This window comes from Oncorhynchus gorbuscha, linkage group LG08 (assembly GCF_021184085.1).
Source record: "Oncorhynchus gorbuscha isolate QuinsamMale2020 ecotype Even-year linkage group LG08, OgorEven_v1.0, whole genome shotgun sequence".
Taxonomy (NCBI): Eukaryota; Metazoa; Chordata; class Actinopteri; order Salmoniformes; family Salmonidae; genus Oncorhynchus; species Oncorhynchus gorbuscha.
Window position 1 is genome coordinate 9,292,857 of NC_060180.1, and position 25,475 is coordinate 9,318,331.

General features: G+C 44.3%; 1 protein-coding gene across 5 annotated transcripts in view; it reads left to right on the forward strand.

Moving 5' to 3' along the window:
* LOC124041170 (echinoderm microtubule-associated protein-like 6) overlaps positions 1-25,475 on the forward strand; it is a 112,550-nt gene that overhangs the window by 12,423 nt on the left and 74,652 nt on the right. For all 5 annotated transcript variants that reach the window (XM_046358422.1, XM_046358421.1, XM_046358423.1 and 2 more), the window contains 3 exons: positions 11,183-11,342; positions 21,892-21,990; positions 22,148-22,216. In XM_046358422.1, coding sequence (XP_046214378.1) covers positions 11,183-11,342; positions 21,892-21,990; positions 22,148-22,216 — 328 coding nt within the window. The remainder of the gene's footprint in view (positions 1-11,182; positions 11,343-21,891; positions 21,991-22,147; positions 22,217-25,475) is intronic.

Genomic DNA, 25,475 nt, shown 5'->3' on the forward strand with positions numbered 1-25,475 from the left:
CCCTAAATATAAGAACGGTAGGCCTTGGAGGGTTGTTAGACAATGGTCTGTCAGTGGGCATAGATCCATCTTACTAGTGACATGGCCTTGCTGGCAGCTCTCCTCCAAGCTGTGTGTGTGGCGGAACACCATGGTCCTTACGCTTCAGTTGTTACACCATGAGAAAGGACCGTACTGTGCTGATGAAGTATATGGGGGCTCTGGCTTATCTAAAGGCATTCACGGGTGAAAGATGGCACTTCATTCGATGCATGGACACGGTTGAAAGAATGAACCGTGGAAACTGGTTAAAAGCTGAAGGGTGTTGAGGAAGCTGAACTTTTGATCAACTTAAGTGCCTCTTAGGTCAAACCATGGAGATCATAAAAGTTGTCTTTTTGTAATAGGGTTGAAGTATGTAGAATTTCATTAGGTTCTGTAACAGGATGTGTCAGACGACCTATTCGAGCATGTAGTTTGATCAGCCTTGGGATTACCTGTCACAGGATAATGACAACAGATATCAATAGTTGATGCATGTCTCCTCTCCTGTAATTGCCTCTCACCCTCAGCACATTCAATTAAAATTGACATGGAAATTAGCTTCTCAGTTTGCCACCATTTCTTTGCCCCTTGAGCAATGAATGTTCCCACTTTCTGTTCTTACACCTACCACGCCTGCTATCTCACTTCACCTCTATGAGATCTCAGTAGCTGAATTTACCTCAGTGTGTGAGTGTCTGAGGAGTGTGTGAGTGTCTGAGGAGTAGCTTGATTTCCAATTGGTTTCGACTTTAACAAGTCTTGTCGTTGACACTCCTAGGCAACTACGGTACAGGCCATTTAAGCACATCTTTCATCATGAAAATCTGTAATGTCTCTGCTCTTTTCTGAGCACTGTGACATAGATGCTTATCTTGCTGTGCTGTACTGAAATTGTATGAAATAATAGGCTATACAGGACTGTATTTCCATTTGCCATTTTCCAGTAATACTAGAATATTCACTGGATACCTTTTGGAATGGCATCGACAGGTGTAGGATCTTAATTTGATCACCCTGTTGCAGGATAACTTTCCCGGAATGCAGGGCATTTAAAACGTGTGTGTATTTGAGGTTTAAAAAGGCTTCTGAAGTTTGTCATTTCCACTTAGAAATATCATACTTGATTTTCACTTACGTAAAAATGTATAATCCTTACAAAAATATCCATTATTTCTAATCCATATAATACACATTTCCTGTTGTAGCAAACTGACTCAAATTAAAATCCTGCATCTGTAATAGGGAATCCTATCCATTTTGAAGGTGGTGTAATCCAGTCATTAGCCCAGTCATAACAGCTCATGCTTTCTCCAGACAAAACCACTCACAGTAAACTGTCTGTTCCATTATTGAGATGAAGGTTTTCTAAGAGGCCTGTTAGAATGATTGTTCCTCTGTTTGCCACAGCTCTATAATCTCCGTTTAATAACAGTACTCCTTCCAACACTGTCTGGTGGCAGACACTTAGGGGCTCTATTTTCAGATGGCGGTGGGGAGGTGCAGTGTCAAACGCATGTTAGTTATCAATTTCGTCATGTAAAAAATGTCACGCTGGCATTTCCACCCCTTACGCCACGGTTTGTAATTTACCTGTCTAACATCAGCTTGCTGGCGCTGAGGTGGGATGGGTGGTAATATTTGATGTCTCCTTAACGTGTGCCAATATACCAAAACAGTCAACGAAATCCCCCCCTTTTTGTTATATTGGACATGTTTTTTCTCCAGCTTCTGTGAAAAGTCTGGGCTCATTATGTATGATTTCCATTACATGAAATATGTTAGTGACTGTAGGAAGCCTGTTTAGGAACATCAAGTTATTTTAAAAATACTGCTTACCGTTTTCTATTTATTATTTTGTCAAAAAATGCATCTACCACTTTCCTCTATTGGACCAAACTGTCAAATCGTGGGAATTTTGATAGCTGTCTATGATGCGGAATCTGCTTGTTTGCAAAGTCACTACTGGCCATATCAATGATGATGGTAAGCTGAGTGGAAAAGCGAATGCATTGTCTATAGCCTAATATTTCCATGTTGAAGCCTATTACTTTTTTAATGTAGAACACTAGATAGGCTACATGTTTGTTTATAACTAGGACTATTGTAGTGTTAGGCTACTGTATAGGCAACTATTTAATAGCTATCTTCGATGAATTGGACAAACATCATAGGCTACTGTAACGGTTCTCTTGTGGTGAAGGAGAGTCGGACCAAAATGCAGCGTGTAGATTGCGATCCATGTTTAATAAACAAACGTAAAACACGAATCAATACAAATACTACAAAAATCAAAGAACGTAATGAACGAAACGAGGACCGAAACAGCCTATACTTGTGTAAACTAACACAGAGACAGGAACAAGGACACTAAGGACAATCACCCACGAAACACACAAAGAATATGGCTGCCTAAATATGGTTCCCAATCAGAGACAACGATAAACACCTGCCTCTGATTGAGAACCACTTCAGACAGCCATAGACTTAACTAGAACACCCCACTAAGCTACAATCCCAATACCAACACACCACATACAAAAACCCCATGCCACACCCTGGCCTGACCAAATAAATGAAGATAAACACAAAATACCTCAACCAGGGCATGACAGCTACTCCTGCCTAAGAGCCCTTGTGTGACGCTTGTCGTCTGGGGAAGGAGAGGAGGACCAAGGTGCAGCGTGGTTAGTGTTCATATTTTAATGAACACTGAAAACAAAACAATAAACAACCAACAGACAGTCCTGTAAGGTGCAACACAACACTAAACAGAAAATAACCACCCACAAAACACAATGGAAAACAGGCTACCTAAATATGGTTCTCAGTCAGGGACAATGATTGACAGCTGCCTCTGATTGAGAACCATAACAGGGAAAACACAGAAATAGAAAATCATAGACAAACTAACATAGACAACCCACCCAACTCACGCCCTGACCATACTAAAACAAGGTGCAGACTGAACCTATAGGGGAGGGTCTGGGTGGGTGTCTGTCCGGGTTGGCAGTTCTGGCGCAGGACATGGACCCCACTCCACCATAGTCTTTCTCCCCTCAAATGTTTCCGTGGCCTCTTAAGAGCGGCGACCCTCGCCGCCGACCTCTGACTGGGGACCATAGCCACGGGTCCCGAATGGACGGGAGATTCCGGCAGCGCCAGAGTGAAGGACGACTCCGGCAGCGCCGGACAGGCGGGAGACTCAGGCGGCGCCGGACAGGCGGGAGACTCAGGCGGCGCCGGACAGGCGGGAGACTCAGGCGGCGCCGGACAGGCGGGAGACTCTGGCGGCGCCGGAGTGAAGGGCAATTCTGGCATTGCCAGCATGACAGGCGGCTCGTGGCTAGGATCCCCAGTCAGAGGTCGGCGGCGAGGGTCACTCCTGGCTGACTGAAGGCTCTGGCAGCTCCTGGCTGACTGACGGCTCAGGACAGACGGGAGGCTCTGGCGGCTCAGGATAGACGGGAGGCTCTGGCGGCTCAGGACAAATGGTAGACTCTGGTGGCGCTGGGCAGGAGGAAGGCTCTGGCAGCGCTGGACAGGCGAGATCACCTGTGGGGAGAAGACTGAGAGACAGCCTGGTGCGGGGGGCTGCCACCGGAGGGCTGGTGCGTGGAGGTGGAACCAGATAGACCGAACCGTGAAGGCGCACTGGAGCTCTTGAGCACCGAGCCTGCCCAACCGTACCTGGTTGAATGCTTCCCATAGCCAGGCCAGTGTGGCGAGGTGGAATAGCCCGCACTGGGCTGTGCTGACGAACCGGGGACACCATGCGTAAGGCTGGTGTCATGTACACCGGCCCGAGGAGACGCACTGGAGACCAGATGCGTTGAGCCGGCTTCATGGCACCTGACTTGATGCCCACTCTAGCCTGGGCGATACGAGGCGCTGCAATGTACCGCACCGGGCTATGCACACGCACCGGGGACACCGTGCGCCTCATGGCATAACACGGTGCCTGCCCGGTCCCTCTCGCTCTCCGGTAAGCACAGGGAGTTGGCTCAGGTCTCCTACCTGACTTAGTCACACTCCCCGTGTGCCCCCCCCAATATATTTTTGGGGCTGCCTCTTGGGCTTCTAGCCGCGCTGCCGTGCTGCCTCCTCATACCACCGCCTCTCGGCTTTCGCTGCCTCCAGCTCAGCCTTGGGGCGGCGATACTCTCCAGCCTGTGCCCAGGGTCCCTTGCCGTCCAGAATCTCCTCCCATGTCCAGGAGTCCTGAGATCGCTGCTGTTGCCCGAAACCACGCTGCTTGGTCCTTTGGTGGTGGGTGCTTCTGTAACGCTTGTCGTGTGGGGAAGGAGAGGAGGACCAAGGTGCAGCGTGGTAAGTGTTCATATGTTAAATATTTTAATGAACACTGAAAACAAAACTATAAACAACCAACGAACAGTCCTGTAAGGTGCAACACAACACTAAACAGAAAATAACCACCCACAAAACACAATGGAAAACAGGCTACCTAAATATGGTTCTCAATCAGGGATAACGATTGACAGCTGCCTCTGAGAACCATACCAGACCAAACACAGAAATAGAAAATCTTAGACAAACTAACATAGACAACCCACCCAACTCAAGCCCTGACCATACTAAAATAAAAGACAAAAAAAGGAACTAAGGTCAGAACGTGACACCTTGGCCTTAGGCCTACGTGTGCCTGCTAATGGAACGAGATATGCAATTTATGATATCATGATTCCATCCTATTTAGGAATATTGTTCTCGTCAAATTTGATTTAAAACCAAGCTTATTAAAATGATTCACTGTCCATGGCTTTATGGTGAGAACGCATGGCTCGCTGTAATGCAAGTTAGAAGCCGTCTGCTATTTTTGGAGAAGTGCAAATATGATCTGTAAGAAGGTTTCAAGATGTTTATAAAATATTTGGGGACAGTATAACGGTAAGTGGACATTCCCCCTTTCTCGTTATATTGGATATTGAGAATTTTGGATGTGCGTAAAACACTCCATAGTCTACTTTGTCTTAATATTATATGCCAAAGTGGAGAAATGATGGTGCCTGTAGCTGTATTTAGACTATTCAAAACAAGTTGTTGTGTCGTTTTATTCTAATTTGATTAGAATTATTCAGTCTTTTTTACGTCCTTTCAGTAGTGAATTTAATCTTGCATATTGACAATGTATGCATAGCTCAGACATGTAATTTACTGTAAGCCTATATCAGTGCTAATGCTATGTTTAAAAATATATATTTTCATATTGAAGCCATGCAATTAGCCTACTTAGCAAATATGGGATGGGCCTACATTTTGTTATTTTGTTTCTATAGGCTATTTATAATGGACTAACATAAAAGTTGATAAACAAATACACCTAAACACAACTTGAAGCAACCACATATTTAGCCATGGAGCATGTTCTGATTGGCCAGTAAAGGGGCAAGCCTAGACACACTTACAACTAGTTTATTCATGAAAACCCAGCCCTTTTGCACCACCGCCAACTATTGCGTCCATAATTCCTGCTGTGAAAATAGCAAAAGTATTTATGAGACACACACGGACCTATAGCGCCGTTACGTAAGGTTTTACCGATTTGTGTAAGGTTGGTTAAAATAGAGCCCTTATTGTTCTTATTCATTAAGTTATTTAAAATGTTCGGAGGAATTGCGCTCATTATAGATCAACTGAGACTATTTGTGTTTTAAATTATTCCCCTTATTGCAGAATTTCCATTGCTAATTGGTTATATTTCCTGCTGCTCGTGCAAAATATGCTGTAGCCATTAGTACAGTAGCCCAACGAATGAAGCTCAATGAGTACCTTTTCACTATGAGTTCTAGCTATGTTTCTTGAATGTTTTTGTCTCTTGGCTGAGCTATTGCTGTAAGGTAAACATCTTCCTCAGGAGCAGAGGGATTTATTGAATCTTCTGAGGCAACCCAAACGAAGCACCATTTAATTTTCTCCTGTTTTTCTACCCTCTTTGCCCTCCAACCTGGTTGAATAATTTATAAACAGACGTATTGCTTTTTACTGTGAAATCCAGCCTCTCTTGGCAGAGTCCCTTTCTGCTGTTTTTAGCCTGAGCTGATTCTGTGGCTGCTAAGAATAGCCAGGGTGATATTGCTATCGTTTTGCTGGAGCAGATGGTGGTTTTCCCGAGGACACAGGCTTCCAAGAGAGGAACACTAATTATGAAAGGGCAAGATTACAGGAGAGGAACACACTATTTATGAGAGGGCAAGATTACAGGAGAGGAACTAACTAATTTTGAGAGGGCAAGATTACAGGAGAGGAACTAACTAATTATGAGAGGAACTCACACTAATTACGAGAGGGAAAGATTACAGGAGAGGCACTCACACTAGTTATGAGAGGAAATGCACACTAATTATGAGAGGGAAAGATTACAGGAGAGGAACTCACACTAATAATGAGAAGGCAAGATTACAAGAGAGGCACTCACACTAATAATGAGAAGGCAATATTACAGGAGAGGAACACACATTAATATTGAGAAGGCAAGATTACAGGAGAGGAACACACACTAATAATGAGAAGGCAAGATTACAAGAGAGGCACTCACACTAATAATGAGAAGGCAATATTACAGGAGAGGAACACACATTAATATTGAGAAGGCAAGATTACAGGAGAGGAACTCTAATTATTAGAGGGCAATATTACAGGAGAGGAACTCACTAATTATGAGAGGGCAAGATTACAGGAGAGGAACTCACTAATTATGAGTGTCAAAGCTCAGGAGAAGACCCAGATGCAGACAGTTTCGAAGTGTGTTACAAAAACAGGGGGGCAGGCAAAAGACTGGTCAAAGGCAGGCAGAGGTCAGTAATCCAGAGCAGAGTCCGAAAGGTACAGAACAGCAGGCAGGCTCGGGTTCAGGGCAGGCAGAGGTCAGTAATCCAGAGCAGAGTCCGAAAGGTACAGAACAGCAGGCAGGCTCGGGGTCAGGGCAGGCAGGGGTCAGTAATCCAGAGCAGAGTCCGAAAGGTACAGAACAGCAGGCAGGCTCGGGGTCAGTGCAGGCAGAGGTCAGTAATCCAGAGCAGAGTCCGAAAGGTACAGAACAGCAGGCAGGCTCGGGGTCAGTGCAGGCAGAGGTCAGTAATCCAGAGCAGAGTCCGAAAGGTACAGAACAGCAGGCAGGCTCGGGGTCAGTGCAGGCAGAGGTCAGTAATCCAGAGCAGAGTCCGAAAGGTACAGAACAGCAGGCAGGCTCGGGGTCAGGGCAGGCAGAGGTCAGTAATCCAGAGCAGAGTCCGAAAGGTACAGAACAGCAGGCAGGCTCGGGGTCAGTGCAGGCAGAGGTCAGTAATCCAGAGCAGAGTCCGAAAGGTACAGAACAGCAGGCAGGCTCGGGGTCAGGGCAGGCAGAGGTCAGTAATCCAGAGCAGAGTCCGAAAGGTACAGAACAGCAGGCAGGCTCGGGGTCAGGGCAGGCAGGGGTCAGTAATCCAGGATGGTGTGACAAGGTGCAGAACAGCAGTCAGGGTCAGGGCAAACAGAATGGTCAAAACTGGGAAAACAAGAAAACAGGAACTAGAGCAAGACAGGCACACAGGCAAAAACGCTGGTAGGCTTGATGAAACAAAACGAACTGACAACAGACAAACAGAACACAGGTATAAATACACTGTATAATGGGGAAGATGGGTGACACCTGGACGGGTTGGGGAGACCAGCACAAAGACAGGTGATACAGATCAGGGTGTGACAGAGAGGGTACGATTACAGGAGAGAAACACACTAGTAATGAGTGGGAAAGATTACAGGAAGTCAGACTAACATCACGAGCAGCAGAGGTCACGGAAGGGTTAGAGGAAACAGGGAGTGGTAATGGTTGTAGAGTGGATGTGTGAGGGGTTAGCAGTGTAGGTTGGATGAATGACAATGTTAAGGTGAATGCTAAGTTGACCTAGGTGCCTGTTAGAGTGAACTGTAGGGTGATGTTTTATGTCATGGAGAGATTGTAGGCTATCACATTAGTGATTTCTATTGGTTTACGCTTCTCTGTTAGAACTGATTGGATCTGTTGCGGCATTTCAAGGATGTCTGCCTCAATCTCAACATTCCATGAATCACGTGTCAAACTCATTCCACGGAGGGCCGAGTGTCTGCGGTTCTCACTGCTTGCTTGTACTTGATTGATGAAAGACGGTCAGTGATTAGTTAGAAACTCCCCTCAACTGGTTATCTAAGTCTTAATTGGACACAAATTGAAAGGAGAAATCAAAAAAACTCCGGACACTCGACCCTCAATGGAACGAGTTTGACACCCCTGGTCTAAATGATAAGGACCTGTGTATGAAGTAGATAGGACCAGGGCTTTCTGATAAGACAGAGTTATATGGCAGCATAGTGAGTAATGGATTGGCCCAATTGAGCTCTATTCATCATACACCTTCAGGGTAGCTGCAATTCCAGATCTAATGAAAATACAGTTTTTAGTGAGAGAGTGGAATGTATGTATTTTGATTATAAATGGTGGAAAGGGACAGACCCATCCTTCTCACTGTCTTCTATTTCATGGTTATTAATGCCTTTTAAAGGAGCAATTTAGTCTACATACAGCCTAGTCGTGCTCGCCAGCCTCAAGGTGCTCTGCTGGAGAGAAGAGACTACATATTGGCTTTTTCTAGGGTGCATACCTTTCTTCAATATATCTCAATATTGTCTTCTTAACATAAAGGCAGTATGCTACAGAAGGATATATTTTGTGGGACATTTTGTTGGTTGAGGATGGTTTGCTTTTGTGTAGTTAATGACCTTGTGTAGGTTTGTTGTCCACGTCTGCTGATACTTCACCTCTAGTTAAACTTTCATTCTTAATCTTGATTCCTGTGTCCTTGGCTGTCCGGTCGTCAAGGCAACCAGGCTGTCAGCAGGTTGGTTGCTAGTGCACTGTTTGTTAAATTGTTCCCTGGAGACATATTGGTTCACATTAGCTTATACTGTTCACATACGGCGCTGGCAGGCATTGGACAACAGAAAATGAATCTCGCGAATCAGTTAATAAGATGAACTGAAAGATTGTCACCAACCTTGTTGCATGTACTGAGGAACCTTAACTTGTAGCGTTATTCAGAGAGAATATGACAGAAGAAAATGATTGAGATAGTGATTTATAGACAGTGTCTTTCTTCCTACAGCACCGATGCTGCATAGACAGCAACAGTCTGTTTAGGTAGGTAGGGCATCAGAACAGGCATCAGGAGAGTCTCCCAGGTGGCAGCAGTGTTTCTTTTTGTGTGTGTGTGGGGGGGGGGGGGGGGGGGTAGGTGGCAGCAGTGTTTCTTTTTGTGGGGGGTAGGTGGCAGCAGTGTTTCTTTTTGTGGGGGGGGGGTAGGTGGCAGCAGTGTTGTCTGGCTCTGATTTCCTTCCCCAGGGGGATTTCCCTGTGCCGTCTGCAGAGGAGTATCACATTACTGTTTGTTTGTGTGACGAGAGTCTGATACTGGAGTCTGGTCCTACTGGCACTGACTAGGTGTTCTTCACTATTTACCATCTTGTCTATGAATTAGTATAATAAATAATCTCATCAATGATCACATTTGTATGTATATTATTTTACATTTGTTATTTTATGGAGTCAAAAAAAGATATGGGGTTTCTCTTTTAAAATACATATTTTCCTTCAGTTCATGTTTTTTTAATGTAAATGTACTCAAACACATTCATCATGATTGTTGCTGTCAATAAATCAACAGGTTTATCCATCACTGACAGTTTTGTGGCTAGGCTGCCATCACACACCGCATGAATGGAGCATCTACTGATGTCTGTCCTCACGTACAGTCCCTCTGTTCCTGGCCCTGGCCTCTGCAAACCCAACAGCCCATTGAAACCTCTGCAAATCTGCCCTCATGCCACAGTCTCTCCATCTCCATCAGAAAGCTCTGCACGTCTGCTCTTGTTAGGGCCAGCTGGGACATAGACTGCCTGGGAATGAGAGTCAGCTGAGTAGAACTGAGCTCTCTCTTTCTCTTTCTCTTTCTCTCTTACTCTCTTGCGTGAGGGTTTCTTCATTTCTCCCACTCCCTTTCTTTTCTCAGAGCCTTTATTTATGTCTACTTCCTTCCTCCCTCTGCTCCAGGCAGAGCTCCAAGCCCAGATTTACAGCCATGAGCTTCATACAGAAAGAGGCTTTGAGATGAAAGAGTCTGAGACAGTCAGACTGAGCACAGAGAGGGAGAAAGACATTCAGGGACTGAGAGAGCAAGGAAAGAGAAGGAGAAAGAAAGACATGTCGGTGTGCTGTGCAGTGTGTACTATCATGTCTGCTTTGTACTGTCAGGACATTTCTCCTGATAGGAATGGTCCTTTTAACCTCATTTGTACGATTGGACCGTTTACAATGGCAAGGCTTGGTTTGTACCAAGCTACCACTTCTCCTCTGTACTGTGTTTATGGTCAAGGTCACAGCGGACTTCACTGTGTTGAGCGGTACTGAGCGTGGTCGCCTCCCTTTCCTCAGTCCATTGGTGGTGTGATGATCCCTGACCCTGTGTGGCTGATGCTAGTAACACAGTAATGTCTGCTGTTCGGCCAGGCCCCAGTAATGATGCCATTAATCACATGTATTTATAGAACACCAGGGCACCTTTCATAAACAAAGGAAGGAGGTTGGCACCTGGAGCTACCAATGATCCACTGTGGGGTCTATAACCTATTGAGTTTCAGATTGAACGCTATTTGACAGAGACATTATCAGATGAGCTTCTTGAGCTCGATGTTACCGATGCTGTGTGTTGAGTGTATTACTACTTCATGAAGTACACTTATAAACATTACTGTCACCTTTGACTTAGGAATAGGGCTGAAAATGGCTAATGACAAAGGAACAAACACTGTGTATTACTCCAAGAGTAGTAATGTCAATGATAAATCAAGCACATGATAACCCCTTTTGTAATGAAAGAGAAATGTAGGCAATATCAGGTTTTTTGAGTGCTAAAGCTGGAGTCACTCTGCAACTGAATTACACACCCTGGCCTGGGTGTGTAGACCACTGGCCTGAGTAAGAGTGGGCACGCGCTGTTTTAACCAGAAAGAGCAACAGAATATATACATATTTCATCTGAATTTCATGAGTTTCTTTCAACAGCATTGTGTGCGTATTTCCTGTCGTATTGCCTAATTCCCTGTTATATCTCCTCTTCTGTTTCTCCAGCCTCGGCCTTCATCCTGAGAGGTCTCTGGTGGCAACAGGTCAGGTAGGGAAGGAACCCTACATCTGTGTGTGGGACACCTTCAGCGTACAGACCATCTCTGTCCTCAAGGACGGACACTCCCATGGAGTGGCCTGCCTGGCCTTCAGCGCAGATGGACAGGTGAGACACACACACACACCATCTCACACCTGACTCTCCTCACACACTCCTGCATGCACCTGTCTCTCATTCACCTCTTGTCTTAGAGGATGGTTTCCTGTCCTATCACCCTGTTACCAAGGAAAACCTGTTGGATATTCTGAGTCTCACTGAAAAACAACAATACTTTGTCATGCAGCAATGTGAGTGCTCCATCATTTGCCAGATTGTAGGGTCATACTCAGGGGTTGGAACCGGTTCATGGAACAGAACTGAAAACTGGAAAAGAATGAAATAAAAAGAGTATCACATAGCCTATTGCCGTGGGAATGGGATTATGGTTGTGGGTTGCTGAGAGAAGTGAAGCCTGCTGGGTAACTGTGCAGACTGGGGATGATGTACAGCCCTCTCATTAATCATGTTTACTGGGAGGATTGCTGGGACAGCACCATTCTCCTATGACCTTTAGATTGATGGATGGGGCTCTATGAGAGTCTCCTACAGCAGCAGCAGCCTATTGACTTCCCCCTACAAGACCAGTAAGTTACACCCAGGGATGGAGAGAGGGGATGGAGAAAGAGGACAGAGGGAGGGGATGCATGGAGGGGACAGAGGGAGGGGATCCATGGAGGGAACTGAGGGAAGGGATGGAGGGAGGGGACGGAGGGAGGGGATCCATGGAGGGGACAGAGGGAGGGGACGGAGTGAGGGGATCCATGGAGGGGACAGAGGGAGGGGATCCATGGAGGGGACAGAGGGAGGGGACGGAGTGAGGGGATCCATGGAGGGACGGAGTGAGGGGATCCATGGAGGGGACAGAGGGAGGGGATCCATGGAGGGGACAGAGGGAGGGGACGGAGTCAGGGGATCCATGGAGGGGACAGTGGGAGGGGATCCATGGAGGGGACAGAGGGAGGGGACGGAGTGAGGGGATCCATGGAGGGGACGGAGTCAGGGGATCCATGGAGGGGACAGAGGGAGGGGACGGAGTCAGGGGATCCATGGAGGGGACAGAGGGAGGGGACGGAGTGAGGGGATCCATGGAGGGGACGGAGTGAGGGGATCCATGGAGGGGACAGAGGGAGGGGATCCATGGAGGGGACAGAGGGAGGGGACGGAGTCAGGGGATCCATGGAGGGGACAGTGGGAGGGGATCCATGGAGGGGACAGAGGGAGGGGACGGAGTGAGGGGATCCATGGAGGGACGGAGTCAGGGGATCCATGGAGGGGACAGAGGGAGGGGAGGGTCAGGGGATCCATGGAGGGGACAGAGGGAGGGGGACGGAGTGGGGGATCCATGGAGGGGACAGAGGGAGGGGACGGAGTGAGGGGATCCATGGAGGGGACAGAGGGAGGGGACGGAGTGAGGGGATCCATGGAGGGGACAGAGGGAGGGGACGGAGTGAGGGGATCCATGGAGGGGACAGAGGAGGGGACGGAGTGAGGGGATCCATGGAGGGGACAGAGGGAGGGGATCCATGGAGGGGACAGAGGGAGGGGACGGAGTGAGGGGATCCATGGAGGGGACAGAGGGAGGGGATCCATGGAGGGGACAGAGGGAGGGGACGGAGTCAGGGGATCCATGGAGGGGACAGTGGGAGGGGATCCATGGAGGGGACAGAGGGAGGGGACGGAGTGAGGGGATCCATGGAGGGGACGGAGTCAGGGGATCCATGGAGTGGACAGAGGGAGGGGACGGAGTGAGGGGATCCATGGAGGGGACAGAGGGAGGGGACGGAGTGAGGGGATCCATGGAGGGGACAGAGGGAGGGGATCCATGGAGGGGACAGAGGGAGGGGACGGAGTGAGGGGATCCATGGAGGGGACAGAGGAAGGGGACGGAGTGAGGGGATCCATGGAGGGGACAGAGGGAGGGGATCCATGGAGGGGACGGAGTGAGGGGATCCATGGAGGGGACAGAGGGAGGGGATCCATGGAGGTGACAGAGGGAAGGGATGGTTGCTGTTGTCGTTGCCTTCATTGTGGTTTTAGAGTTGACAAATGCAATGTCACGTCAGAGGAGGCTGCGGTGGGGGAAGAATGTGTCTCGCTGCTCCCTTAAGTAATTGGGTGTCTGGAGCGAGGGAGGGGATAGCTTGGTGAGGAGAGCCAGGGCTAATGCAGCCGAGTATCGGGAGGGAGGAGGGGAGAGAGAGAGAGAGAGAGAGAGAGAGAGAGAGAGAGAGAGAGAGAGAGAGAGAGAGAGAGAGAGAGAGAGAGAGAGAGAGAGAGAGAGAGAGGGGGGGTTTGTGATGAAAGTCGGCTGCATTAACCCTGGCTCTCCTCACCACCCCCTCTCTCTCCTCTCTCCTCTCTTCTTCCAGATACTCAGTAGCATTAGCCCTGGCTCTCCTCACCAACCCCCCCCTCCCTCCCTCTCTCTCTTCTCTCCTCTCTTCTTCCAGATACTCAGTAGCATTAGCCCTGGCTCTCCTCACCAACCCCCCTCCCTCTCTCTCTTCTCTCCTCTCTTCTTCCAGATACTCAGTAGCATTAGCCCTGGCTCTCCTCACCCCCCTCTCTCTCTCTCTCTCCTCTCTTCTTCCAGATACTCAGTAGCATTAGCCCTGGCTCTCCTCACCCCCCCTCTCTCCTCTCTCCTCTCTTCTTCCAGATACTCAGTAGCATTAGCCCTGGCTCTCCTCACCAACCCTAATGCTACCGAGTATCTGGACCAGGGAGGGGCAGCAAGCAAAGTTACCTCAGACCCTTGGTCAATCATAAAGACATTTTGGCCTTGTTATCATATAGCTCCTTTCTAAAATGCATTAGATGGCTGTTTTCTTGGAACCCCTGTGTGCACAGCGAGTAAACAACTCTGGGTGTAATATAAGGCAGATGGATGTCTTTTTGGGTTGGGATTTAAATGAATTTGTGGATGAATGGTTGTGGCAAACCACAAAAATGACAGAACAGGTTTTCCTAAGGAAACGAGAACATATTCTCTCCCACTGAAATGTTTTGATTCATGGACACCCATTACCTTTCACTGCCATTCAGTTAAGCACTTTAGGTCAACCTACATTTGGCATTCATCTACTCTCTTTTATACAATTTGTAGAAATGCCTTATATTGGAGCACCACATCTGAAATATCCCTGACATTTAAGTCCAATAAATGTTTTTATCTAGTCATATTTCTTTGTCATCCCACAAATCCCTGTAAAATGTTGTGTGCAGGGAGACAGTTGGCAGAAATGTTCCTAAATGCCTTGCTCCTTTGTCTCATAAGATGGGTAATTAACAATTAACTTCCTAAATGGTCATTTCCGCCAGACTAATTGGAAACAATTTGCATTCCTTTCTACGGTGAGCGTGATAAAATACAGCCAATGTTTTTAGTAGTGCTGTTCAAGGTCTTACTCTATTAGCTGCAAATTGCTATGCTGCCTGTGAACTGTGTCTCTGCAGCTGTCACATGGGGAAAATGATGTCATATTTCCTCTCCCATTGGGCACAAACTGATCCACACTCTATAAGGCATGTACAGTGCAAGTACTCAGACACCTTCCATTTTTCCACATTTTGTTATGTTACAGCCTTCTTCTAAAATGGATTCAATAATTTTTCCCCCGAATCAATCTACTCACAATACCCTATAACAACAAAGTGAACAGCTTTTTATACATTTTTGCAAATGTATTTAAAAAAACAAACATAAATACCTTATTTAAGTATTCAGACCCTTTGCTATGAGACTCAAAGTTGACCTCAGGTGCATCCTTCTTCCATTGATCATACTTGAGATGTTTCTACAACTTGATTGGAATCCACCTGTGTTAAATTCAATTGATTAGACATGATTTGGAAAGGCACACACCTGTCTATGTAAGGTCCCACAGTTGACAGTGCATGTCAGAGCAAGAACCAAGCCATGAGGTTGAATGATTTGTCCGTAGAGCTCCAAGACAGGATTGTGTCGGGGCACAGATCTGTGGAAGGGTACCATAAAATGTTTGCAGAATTGAAGGTCCCCAAGAACACAGTGGCCTCCATCATTCTTAAATGGAAGACGTTTGGAACCACCAAGACTCTTCCTAGAGCTGGCCGACCAGCCAAACTGAGCAATCAGGGGAGAAGGGCCTTGGTCAGGGAGGTGACCAAGAACCTGATGGTCACTCTGACAGAGCTCCAGAGTTCCCCTGTGGAGATGGGAGAACCTTCCAAAAGAACAACCATCTCTGCAGCACTCCACCAATCAGGCCTTTATGGTAGAGTGGCCAGACAGAAGCTACTCCTCAGTAAAAGGCACATGACAGTCCACTTGGAGTTTACCAAAATGCAGCTAAAGACTCTGACCATGAGAAACAAGATTCTCTGGTCTGATGAAACCAATATTGAACTCTTTGGCCTGAATGCCAAGCGTCACGTTCTTGAGGAAATCTGGCACCATCCCAACAGTGAAGCATGGTGGTGGCAGCATCATGCTGTGGGGTTGTTTTTCAGCAGCAGGAACTGGGAGACTAATCAGGAGCTCTGTGCTCCAGAGTGCTCAGGACCTCAGACTGGGGCGAATGTTCACCTTCCAACAGGACAACGTCATTGAAAAAAATAATTTGTTCTTAACTGACTTGCCTAGTTAAATAAAAATTGCCTAGTTAAAATAAAAATAAACATAGACACATATAGGCCTAGGGTTTCTATTCAACTAAACATAGACACATATAAGCCTAGGGTTTCAATTCAACTAAACATAGAGACATATAGGCCTAGGGTTTCAATTCAACTAAACATAGACACATATAGGCCTAGGGTTTCTATTCAACTAAACATAGACACATATACTCCTAGGGTTTCAATTCAACTTAACATAGACACATATACTCATAGGGTTTCAATTCAACTAAACATAGACACATATAGGCCTAGGGTTTCTATTCAACTAAACATAGACACATATAGGCCTAGGGTTTCAATTCAACTAAACATAGACACATATACTCATAGGGTTTCAATTCAACTAAACATAGACACATATAGGCCTAGGGTTTCAATTCAACTAAACATAGACACATATAGGCCTAGGGTTTCTATTCAACTAAACATAGACACATATAGGCCTAGGGTTTCAATTCAACTAAACATAGACACATATAGGCCTAGGGTTTCAATTCAACTAAACATAGACACATATACTCCTATAGTTTCAATTCAACTAAACATAGACACATATACTCCTAGGGTTTCAATTCAACTAAACATAGACACATATACTCCTATAGTTTCAATTCAACTAAACATAGACACATATAGGCCTAGGGTTTCAATTCAACTAAACATAGACACATATAGGCCTAGGGTTTCAATTCAACTAAACATAGACACATATAAGCCTAGGGTTTCAATTCAACTAAACATAGACACATATAGGCCTAGGGTTTCAATTCAACTAAACATAGACACATATACTCCTATAGTTTCAATTCAACTAAACATAGACACATATAGGCCTAGGGTTTCAATTCAACTAAACATAGACACATATACTCCTAGGGTTTCAATTCAACTAAACATAGACACATATAGGCCTAGAGTTTCAATTCAACTAAACATAGACACATATAGGCCTAGGGTTTCAATTCAACTAAACATAGACACATATACTCCTAGGGTTTCAATTCAACTAAACATAGACACATATAGGCCTAGGGTTTCAATTCAACTAAACATAGACACATATACTCCTAGGGTTTCAATTCAACTAAACATAGACACATATACTCCTATAGTTTCAATTCAACTAAACATAGACACATATAGGCCTAGGGTTTCAATTCAACTAAACATAGAGACATATAAGCCTAGGGTTTCAATTCAACTAAACATAGACACATATAAGCCTAGGGTTTCTATTCAACTAAACATAGACACATATAAGCCTAGGGTTTCTATTCAACTAAACATAGACACATATAAGCCTAGGGTTTCTATTCAACTAAACATATACACATATAAGCCTAGGGTTTCTATTCAACTAAACATAGACACATATAAGCCTCGGGTTTCTATTCAACTAAACATAGACACATATATGCCTAGGGTTTCAATTCAACTAAACATAGACACATATAAGCCTCGGGTTTCTATTCAACTAAACATAGACACATATATGCCTAGGGTTTCAATTCAACTAAACATAGACACATATATGCCTAGGGTTTCAATTCAACTAAACATAGACACATATACTCCTAGGGTTTCAATTCAACTAAACATAGACACATATATGCCTAGGGTTTCAATTCAACTAAACATAGACACATATACTCCTAGGGTTTCAATTCAACTAAACATAGACACATATATGCCTAGGGTTTCAATTCAACTAAACATAGACACATATAAGCCTAGGGTTTCAATTCAACTAAACATAGACACATATATGCCTAGGGTTTCAATTCAACTAAACATAGACACATATAAGCCTAGGGTTTCAATTCAACTAAACATAGACACATATATGCCTAGGGTTTCAATTCAACTAAACATAGACACATATAAGCCTAGGGTTTCAATTCAACTAAACATAGACACATATAAGCCTAGGGTTTCAATTCAACTAAACATAGACACATATACTCCTAGGGTTTCAATTCAACTAAACATAGACACATATAAGCCTAGGGTTTCTATTCAACTAAACATAGACACATATAAGCCTAGGTTTCAATTCAACTAAACTAAACATAGACACATATAAGCCTAGGGTTTCAATTCAACTAAACATATACACATATAAGCCTAGGGTTTCAATTCAACTAAACATAGACACATATAGGCCTAGGGTTTCAATTCAACTAAACATAGACACATATAGGCCTAGGGTTTCAATTCAACTAAACATAGACACATATAAGCCTAGGGTTTCAATTCAACTAAACATAGACACATATAGGCCTAGGGTTTCAATTCAACTAAACATAGACACATATAGGCCTAGGGTTTCAATTCAACTAAACATAGACACATATAGGCCTAGGGTTTCAATTCAACTAAACATAGACACATATAGGCCTAGGGTTTCAATTCAACTAAACATAGACACATATAGGCCTAGGGTTTCAATTCAACTAAACATAGACACATATAGGCCTAGGGTTTCTATTCAACTAAACATAGACACATATAAGCCTAGGGTTTCTATTCAACTAAACATAGACACATATAGGCCTAGGGTTTCTATTCAACTAAACATAGACACATATAAGCCTAGGGTTTCTATTCAACTAAACATAGACACATATAGGCCTAGGGTTTCTATTCAACTAAACATAGACACATATAGGCCTAGGGGTTCAAGTTCTGGTTGATTTCAGTTAATAAGTTAATAATTTATATGTTGGATTCATGTCTCCATCTCAACCAACAATCTAAGTTAAAGAATAGGATTAAATCAAATCAAACTGTAAAGTGCATTTAAAGTTTGAATTAGTCCTATTCTTTAACTTAGATTTTTGGTTGAAATCAAGATCCGAATCCAAAATATAAATGATTCATTTGTAGACCAACTGGAATTAAAGCCAGACTCAGTGGCACAGATGGAGCTATCCAAGCAGAAAAAAGATCCTTCAAATGTTGTTATTTGATAGCATTGACAACCAAACACAATTCAATATCACTTTCACAATACGGTAAATTGCCTATTAACTTCTCAACAAGTTAAGAAAGGATATGTTGGATTCACGTCTCCATTATAACCAAACACTTTTTGTTAAATAAATAAAATAATAAGATTAAGCCAGTGGCTTAGCTCTAAGTATCCAAACAGTACACACATCTCTTTTAAATGTTGATATTTGTTCGTAATGTCAACCAAACACAACTCAATATTACTTTCGTAATATAGTAAATAGTCTAAAGGCTATCTTAATGTAGTGAGTAACATCCATGGCCACATGTTGAGGTTACTGTGACTATAAGTCTTATATAATCACATAAAGCATGTTCCAGATAGCATGCATAGGTCATCGCAGGTCTGTGGAGATCTTCACAATTGCTGTAATAGTCTGCTCAGAATCTTGAACAGCATTGATCACTTGCACCATGTACATTTAATGTAATCTCAACTGCAATCCATGTCATGTGGTTGTGCTATAAATTGAAGCACAGTGATAACACATGCAGTTGTTGTATAAATAAACAAAATATCAGACATTGATTTTCATTTGGAATTTGGTCGTGCTTTTAGATGGTTGAAAGCGTAGTGATAACACATTGGCAATTCAACAAACTTCTGGCTGTCTTTTTGAGTGGGTGAAAATAGGATGAAATCTCGTTGATCAACGTATCAAAACTATAAAATAACAAATGTGGAATCATGTAGTAACCAAAAAAGTTTTAAACAAATCCAAATATATTTTATATTTGAGGTTCTTCAAAGTAGCCACCCTTGATGACAGCTTTTCACAATCTTGGCATTCTCTCAACCAGCTTCATGAGGAATGCTTTTCCAACAGTCTTGAAGGAGTTCCCACATATGCTGAGCACTTGTTGGCTGCTTTTCCTTCACTCTGCGGTCCAACTCATCCCAAACCATCTCAATATGGTCCTTCAGTCTGCGGTCCAACTCATCCCAAACCATCTCAATTGGGTTAAGGTTGTGTGATTGTGGAGGCCAAGTCATTTAATGCACAACTCTCCTTATTGGTGAAATAGCCCTTACACAGCCTGAATGGTTGTTTTAGGTCGTTGTTCTGTTGACAAACAAATGATATTCCCACAAAGCACAAACTAGATGGGATGACGTATTGCTGCAGAATGCTGTGGGAGCCTGCTGGTTAAGTGTTCCTTGAATTCTAAATAAATCACTGACAGTGTCACCAGCAAAACACCATCACACCTCCTCCTCCATGCTTCATGGTGGGAACCACACATGCTGAGATCATCCGTTCACCTACTCTGCGTCTCACAAAGACACGGCTGTTGGAACCGAAGATGTCAAATTTGGACTCATCAAACCAAAGGACAGATTTCCACCGGTCTAAAGTCCATTGCTCGTGTTTCTTGGCCCAAGCAAGTCTCTTCTTATTATTGGTGTCCTTTACTAGTGGTTCCTTTGCAGCAATTCGATCATGAAGGCCTGATTCACAGTCTTCTCTGAACAGTTGATGTTGAGATGTGTCTGTTACTTGAACTCTGTTGAAGCATTTATTTGGGCTGCAATCTTCGGTGCAGTTAACTCCTCTGCAGCAGAGGTAACTGTGGGTCTTCCTTTTCTGTAGCGGTCCTCATAAGAGCCATTTTGTCATAGCTCTTGATAGTTTTTGTGACTGCACTTGAAGAAATGTTCAAACTTCTTGAAATGTTCCACATTGACTGACCTTCATGTCTTAAAGTAATGATGGACTGTCATTTCTCTTTGCTTATTTGAGCTGTTCTTGCCATAATATGGACTTGGTCTTTTATCAAATAGGGCTATATTCTATATACCCCCCTACCTTGTCACAACACAACTTATTGGCTCAAATGCATTAACAAATTCCACAAATGCACTTTTAACAAGGCACACCTGTTAATTGAAATGCAAAGGGTGGCTACTTTGAAGAATCTCAAATATAAAATATAACACTTTTTTTGGTTACGACATGATTCCATATGTCTTATTTCATTGTTTTAATGTCTTCATTATTATTCTAGAATGTAGAAAATATTAAAAATAAAGAAAAACCCTTGACTGAGAAGGTGTGTCCAAACGTTTGACTGGTACTGTACATTAATTGATTATGAAAATATAAAGAATAAAATCCTCCATTTACAGTATATTCATGAATATTTCTTAAGCTTTCTCCATTGAATAGAAACAGCCTCCCTCCTTTCTTTTGCAGATTAATGAATAGGTCCCCCTTTCTCTCCTTTTCAGCAGCTGGCCTCTGTGGGGCTGGATGGCAAAAATACAGTGTGTGTTTGGGACTGGAAGAATTAATGAAGCGGTCCCCCTTTCTCTCCTTTTCAGCGGCTGGCCTCTGTGGGGCTGGAAGGCAAAAATACAGTGTGTGTCATGCTGGTGAAAGAGGACCCAAAAGCGACTTAACAGAAACAGAGTTTATTCAAGTCCAAACAGAAAACGATAAATCCTGAATCCTTAACAGGAAATGTCCAAACAGGGAATAACAGAAATCCTCTAGTCTGTAGAGGGGAATAACAGGAGAAGCGGCCACAGACTGCAGGTCGCACATGCTCACACGCAGCATCTGATGAAGGCAAAAACACGCAGGACAGGGCGATGGGTGAATTCTAAACAAGGAACCGACAGGACCGGAACGGAACACAAAGGAAGAAATAGGGACTCTGGGAAAGGATCGGGGGTGTGGGAAGACTAAATGATGATTAGGGGAATAGGAACAAAAACGGAACGATAGAGAGAAGAGAGAGCGAGAGAGCGTAATCAGACCAGCAGAGGGAAACGAATCATTAATAAATGACAAACATGACAGACTGGAAGAATTAATGAAGCGGTCCCCCTTTCTCTCCTTTTCAGCGGCTGGCCTCTGTGGGGCTGGATGGCAAAAATACAGTGTGTGTTTGGGACTGGAAGAATTAATGAAGCGGTCCCCCTTTCTCTCCTTTTCAGCGGCTGGCCTCTGTGGGGCTGGATGGCAAAAATACAGTGTGTGTTTGGGACTGGAAGAAAGGAAAGATTCTGGCCACTGCGACAGGACATTCAGACAGGGTAGGCTGTTAAGTGTGCTGTGCACATGTTTGCATTTTCGTATGTGTGGTGTGTATTGATTAAGTGTGTATGTGAGAATACAATCTGTTTTATGTCTTGACTTTCTGTGTGATTGAGAGGAAATGTTTGTGTTGTTATTGGCTTGGCTGTCTTTCAGATCTTCGATATATCCTGGGATCCCTTTCAGCAGAACCGGCTGGTGAGCTGTGGGGTAAAGCACATCAAGGTGAGCTTCAGAATAACAACACAGTCTGCGCAGTCAGTCCATGCAAAACCTTAAAAAAAAAAAAACTGAGCTATCAATCTTGGGATGGGTTACCCTTACCCAATGCAGCCAGCAGCAGTCTATTTTCAAGTTCTACAACAGGGGTTCCCATCTCTTTTTGACATTTGACTGTCCAATTTGTTTTACTTTAGAAGGTCATAGGTCAGTTTCTGAATGTCATTGAGACAAACCAATGTTCATCAGAGTTGCCTCTTCCTCTGCATTTGACTGATTGTTTCTAGACCAAAGCATTGCAGAGTTAAATACAATGAAACAATCAAGGACGGTCCCCCCACAGGGGGGCGACCCCTAGGTTGGGAACCCCTGTTCTTCAACATGTACGTTTATATGGTTGTTGTTAAAAGTGGAGGAGTAAGTAGGTGCTCTCAGATATCCTAGCAGCAGAATGAGAAAGTGGTGTTAGAGGGACTGGAACATATTGTTTTCATTGGGTCAAAAGCAGTAATCTGGTCTGTCATTCCCCTCTGGAAGGGCTGTCTCCTAGTGTACCCACACTCACATTCACACACAGATACAACTCTCAACTTACTGAAGAGCCCTCAGTTTACAATAAATATGTACATGGAATATCCTCACAAAGAGTAGCAATGGATAATCATATTTGTAGTTGTTTTGCTTACACTCTTAGAAAAAAAAAGTTGCTGTCTAGAACCTAAAAGGGTTCGTATGGCAGTCCCCATAGGAAAACCTTTTGAAAAAACCCTTTGGTTTCAGGTAGAACCCTTTTTAGTTCCATGTAGAACCCTTTCCACAGAGGTTCCTACATGGAACCCAAGAGTTCTACCTGGAACCAAAAAAGGTTCTCCTATGGGGACAGCCGAAGAACCCTTTTGGAACCCTTTTTTCTAAGAGTGTAGTACCATCTCCAGTTATGGTATGAGACATACATCTTTTAATTGACTGCTGTGAGCTTTATTAGAAACAAGCACCATGCTATCTGCCCTGAGAAGATCAGGCTGGCTAGCAAATGAACAGTTGTGATTGAAGCAACGCATCTCCAAACGCGGATCTCTGTGCTCTTGTTCTCTCCCTCTTCACTCTATCCTTTCCGGGTCATTTTCCACATTCTCTCTTTCTCATATTATGTTTTATCCACCTCTCTCTCGCTACCTCTCCTCCATCTTCTGTTTTATCCACCTCTCTCTCTACCTCTCCTCCATCTTCTGTTTTATCCACCTCTCTCTCTACCTCTCCTCCATCTTCTGTTTTATCCACCTCTCTCTACCTATCCTCCATCTTCTGTTTTATCCACCTCTCTCCCTTCTCTCCTCCATCTTCTGTTTTATCCACCTCTCTCTCTCTCCTCCATCTTCTGTGTTATCGACATCTCTAAAGTTTTATCCAATGATCTTCTGTTTTATCCACCTCTCTCTTCCTCCATCTTCTGTTTTATCCACCTCTTCTACCTCTCCTCCATCTTCTGTTTTATCCACCTCTCTCTTCCTCCATCTTCTGTTTTATCCACCTCTCTATCTACCTCTCCTCCATCTTCTGTTTTATCCACCTCTCTCTCCTCTTCTGTTTTATCCACCTCTCTCTCTATCTCTCCTCCATCTTCTGTTTTATCCACCTCTCTCTCTCCTCCATCTTCTGTTTTATCCACCTCTCTCTCTACCTCTCCTCCATCTTCTGTTTTATCCACCTCTCTCTCTATCTCTCCTCCATCTTCTGTTTTATCCACCTCTCTCTCTCCTCCATCTTCTGTTTTATCCACCTCTCCCTCTCTCTCTCCTCCATCTTCTGTTTTATCCTCCTCTCTCTCTCTCCATCTTCTGTTTTATCCACCTCTACCTCTCCTCCATCTTCTATTTTATCCACCTCTCCCTCTCTCTCTCCTCCATCTTCTGTTTTATCCACCTCTCTCTCTCCTCCATCTTCTGTTTTATCCACCTCTCTCTCTACCTCTCTCCATCTTCTATTTTATCCACCTCTCTATCTATCTCTCCTCCATCTTCTGTTTTATCCTCCATTCTCCTCCATCTTCTGTTTTATCCACCTCTCTCTCTACCTCTCCTCCATCTTCTGTTTTATCCACCTCTCTCTCTACCTCTCCTCCATCTTCTGTTTTATCCACCTCTCTCTCTCCTCCATCTTCTGTTTTATCCACCTCTCTCTCTATCTCTCCTCCATCTTCTGTTTTATCCACCTCTCTCTCTCCTCCATCTTCTGTTTTATCCACCTCTCTCTCTCCTCTCCTCCATCTTCTGTTTTATCCACCTCTCTCTCTATCTCTCCTCCATCTTCTGTTTTATCCACCTCTCTCTCTCCTCCATCTTCTGTTTTATCCACCTCTCCCTCTCTCTCTCCTCCATCTTCTGTTTTATCCTCCTCTCTCTCTCCTCCATCTTCTGTTTTATCCACCTCTACCTCTCCTCCATCTTCTATTTTATCCACCTCTCCCTCTCTCTCTCCTCCATCTTCTGTTTTATCCACCTCTCTCTCTCCTCCATCTTCTGTTTTATCCACCTCTCTCTCTACCTCTCCTCCATCTTCTATTTTATCCACCTCTCTCTCTATCTCTCCTCCATCTTCTGTTTTATCCTCCTCTCTCTCTCCTCCATCTTCTGTTTTATCCACCTCTCTCTCTACCTCTCCTCCATCTTCTGTTTTATCCACCTCTCTCTCTCCTCCATCTTCTGTTTTATCCACCTCTCCCTCTCTCTCTCCTCCATCTTCTGTTTTATCCACCTCTCTCTCTCTCCTCCATCTTCTGTTTTATCCTCCTCTCTCTCTCCTCCATCTTCTGTGTTATCCACCTCTCTCTCTACCTCTCCTCCATCTTCTGTTTTATCCACCTCTCTCTCTCTCCTCCATCTTCTGTGTTATCCACATATCTCTCTCTCCTCCATCTTCTGTTTTATCCACCTCTCTCTCTCTCCTCCATCTTCTGTTTTATCCACCTCTCTCTATCTCCTCCATCTTCTGTTTTATCCACCTCTCTCTCTCTCCTCCATCTTCTGTTTTATACACCTCTCTCTCTCCTCCATCTTCTGTTTTATACACCTCTCTCCTCTCCTCCATCTTCTGTTTTATCCACCTCTCTCTCTCCTCATCTTCTGTGTTATCCACCTCTCTCTATCTCTCCTCCATCTTCTGTTTTATCCACCTCTCTCTCTCCATCTTCTGTTTTATCCACCTCTTCTGTCTCTCCTCCATCTTCTATTTTATCCACCTCTCTCTTCCATCTTCTGTTTTATCC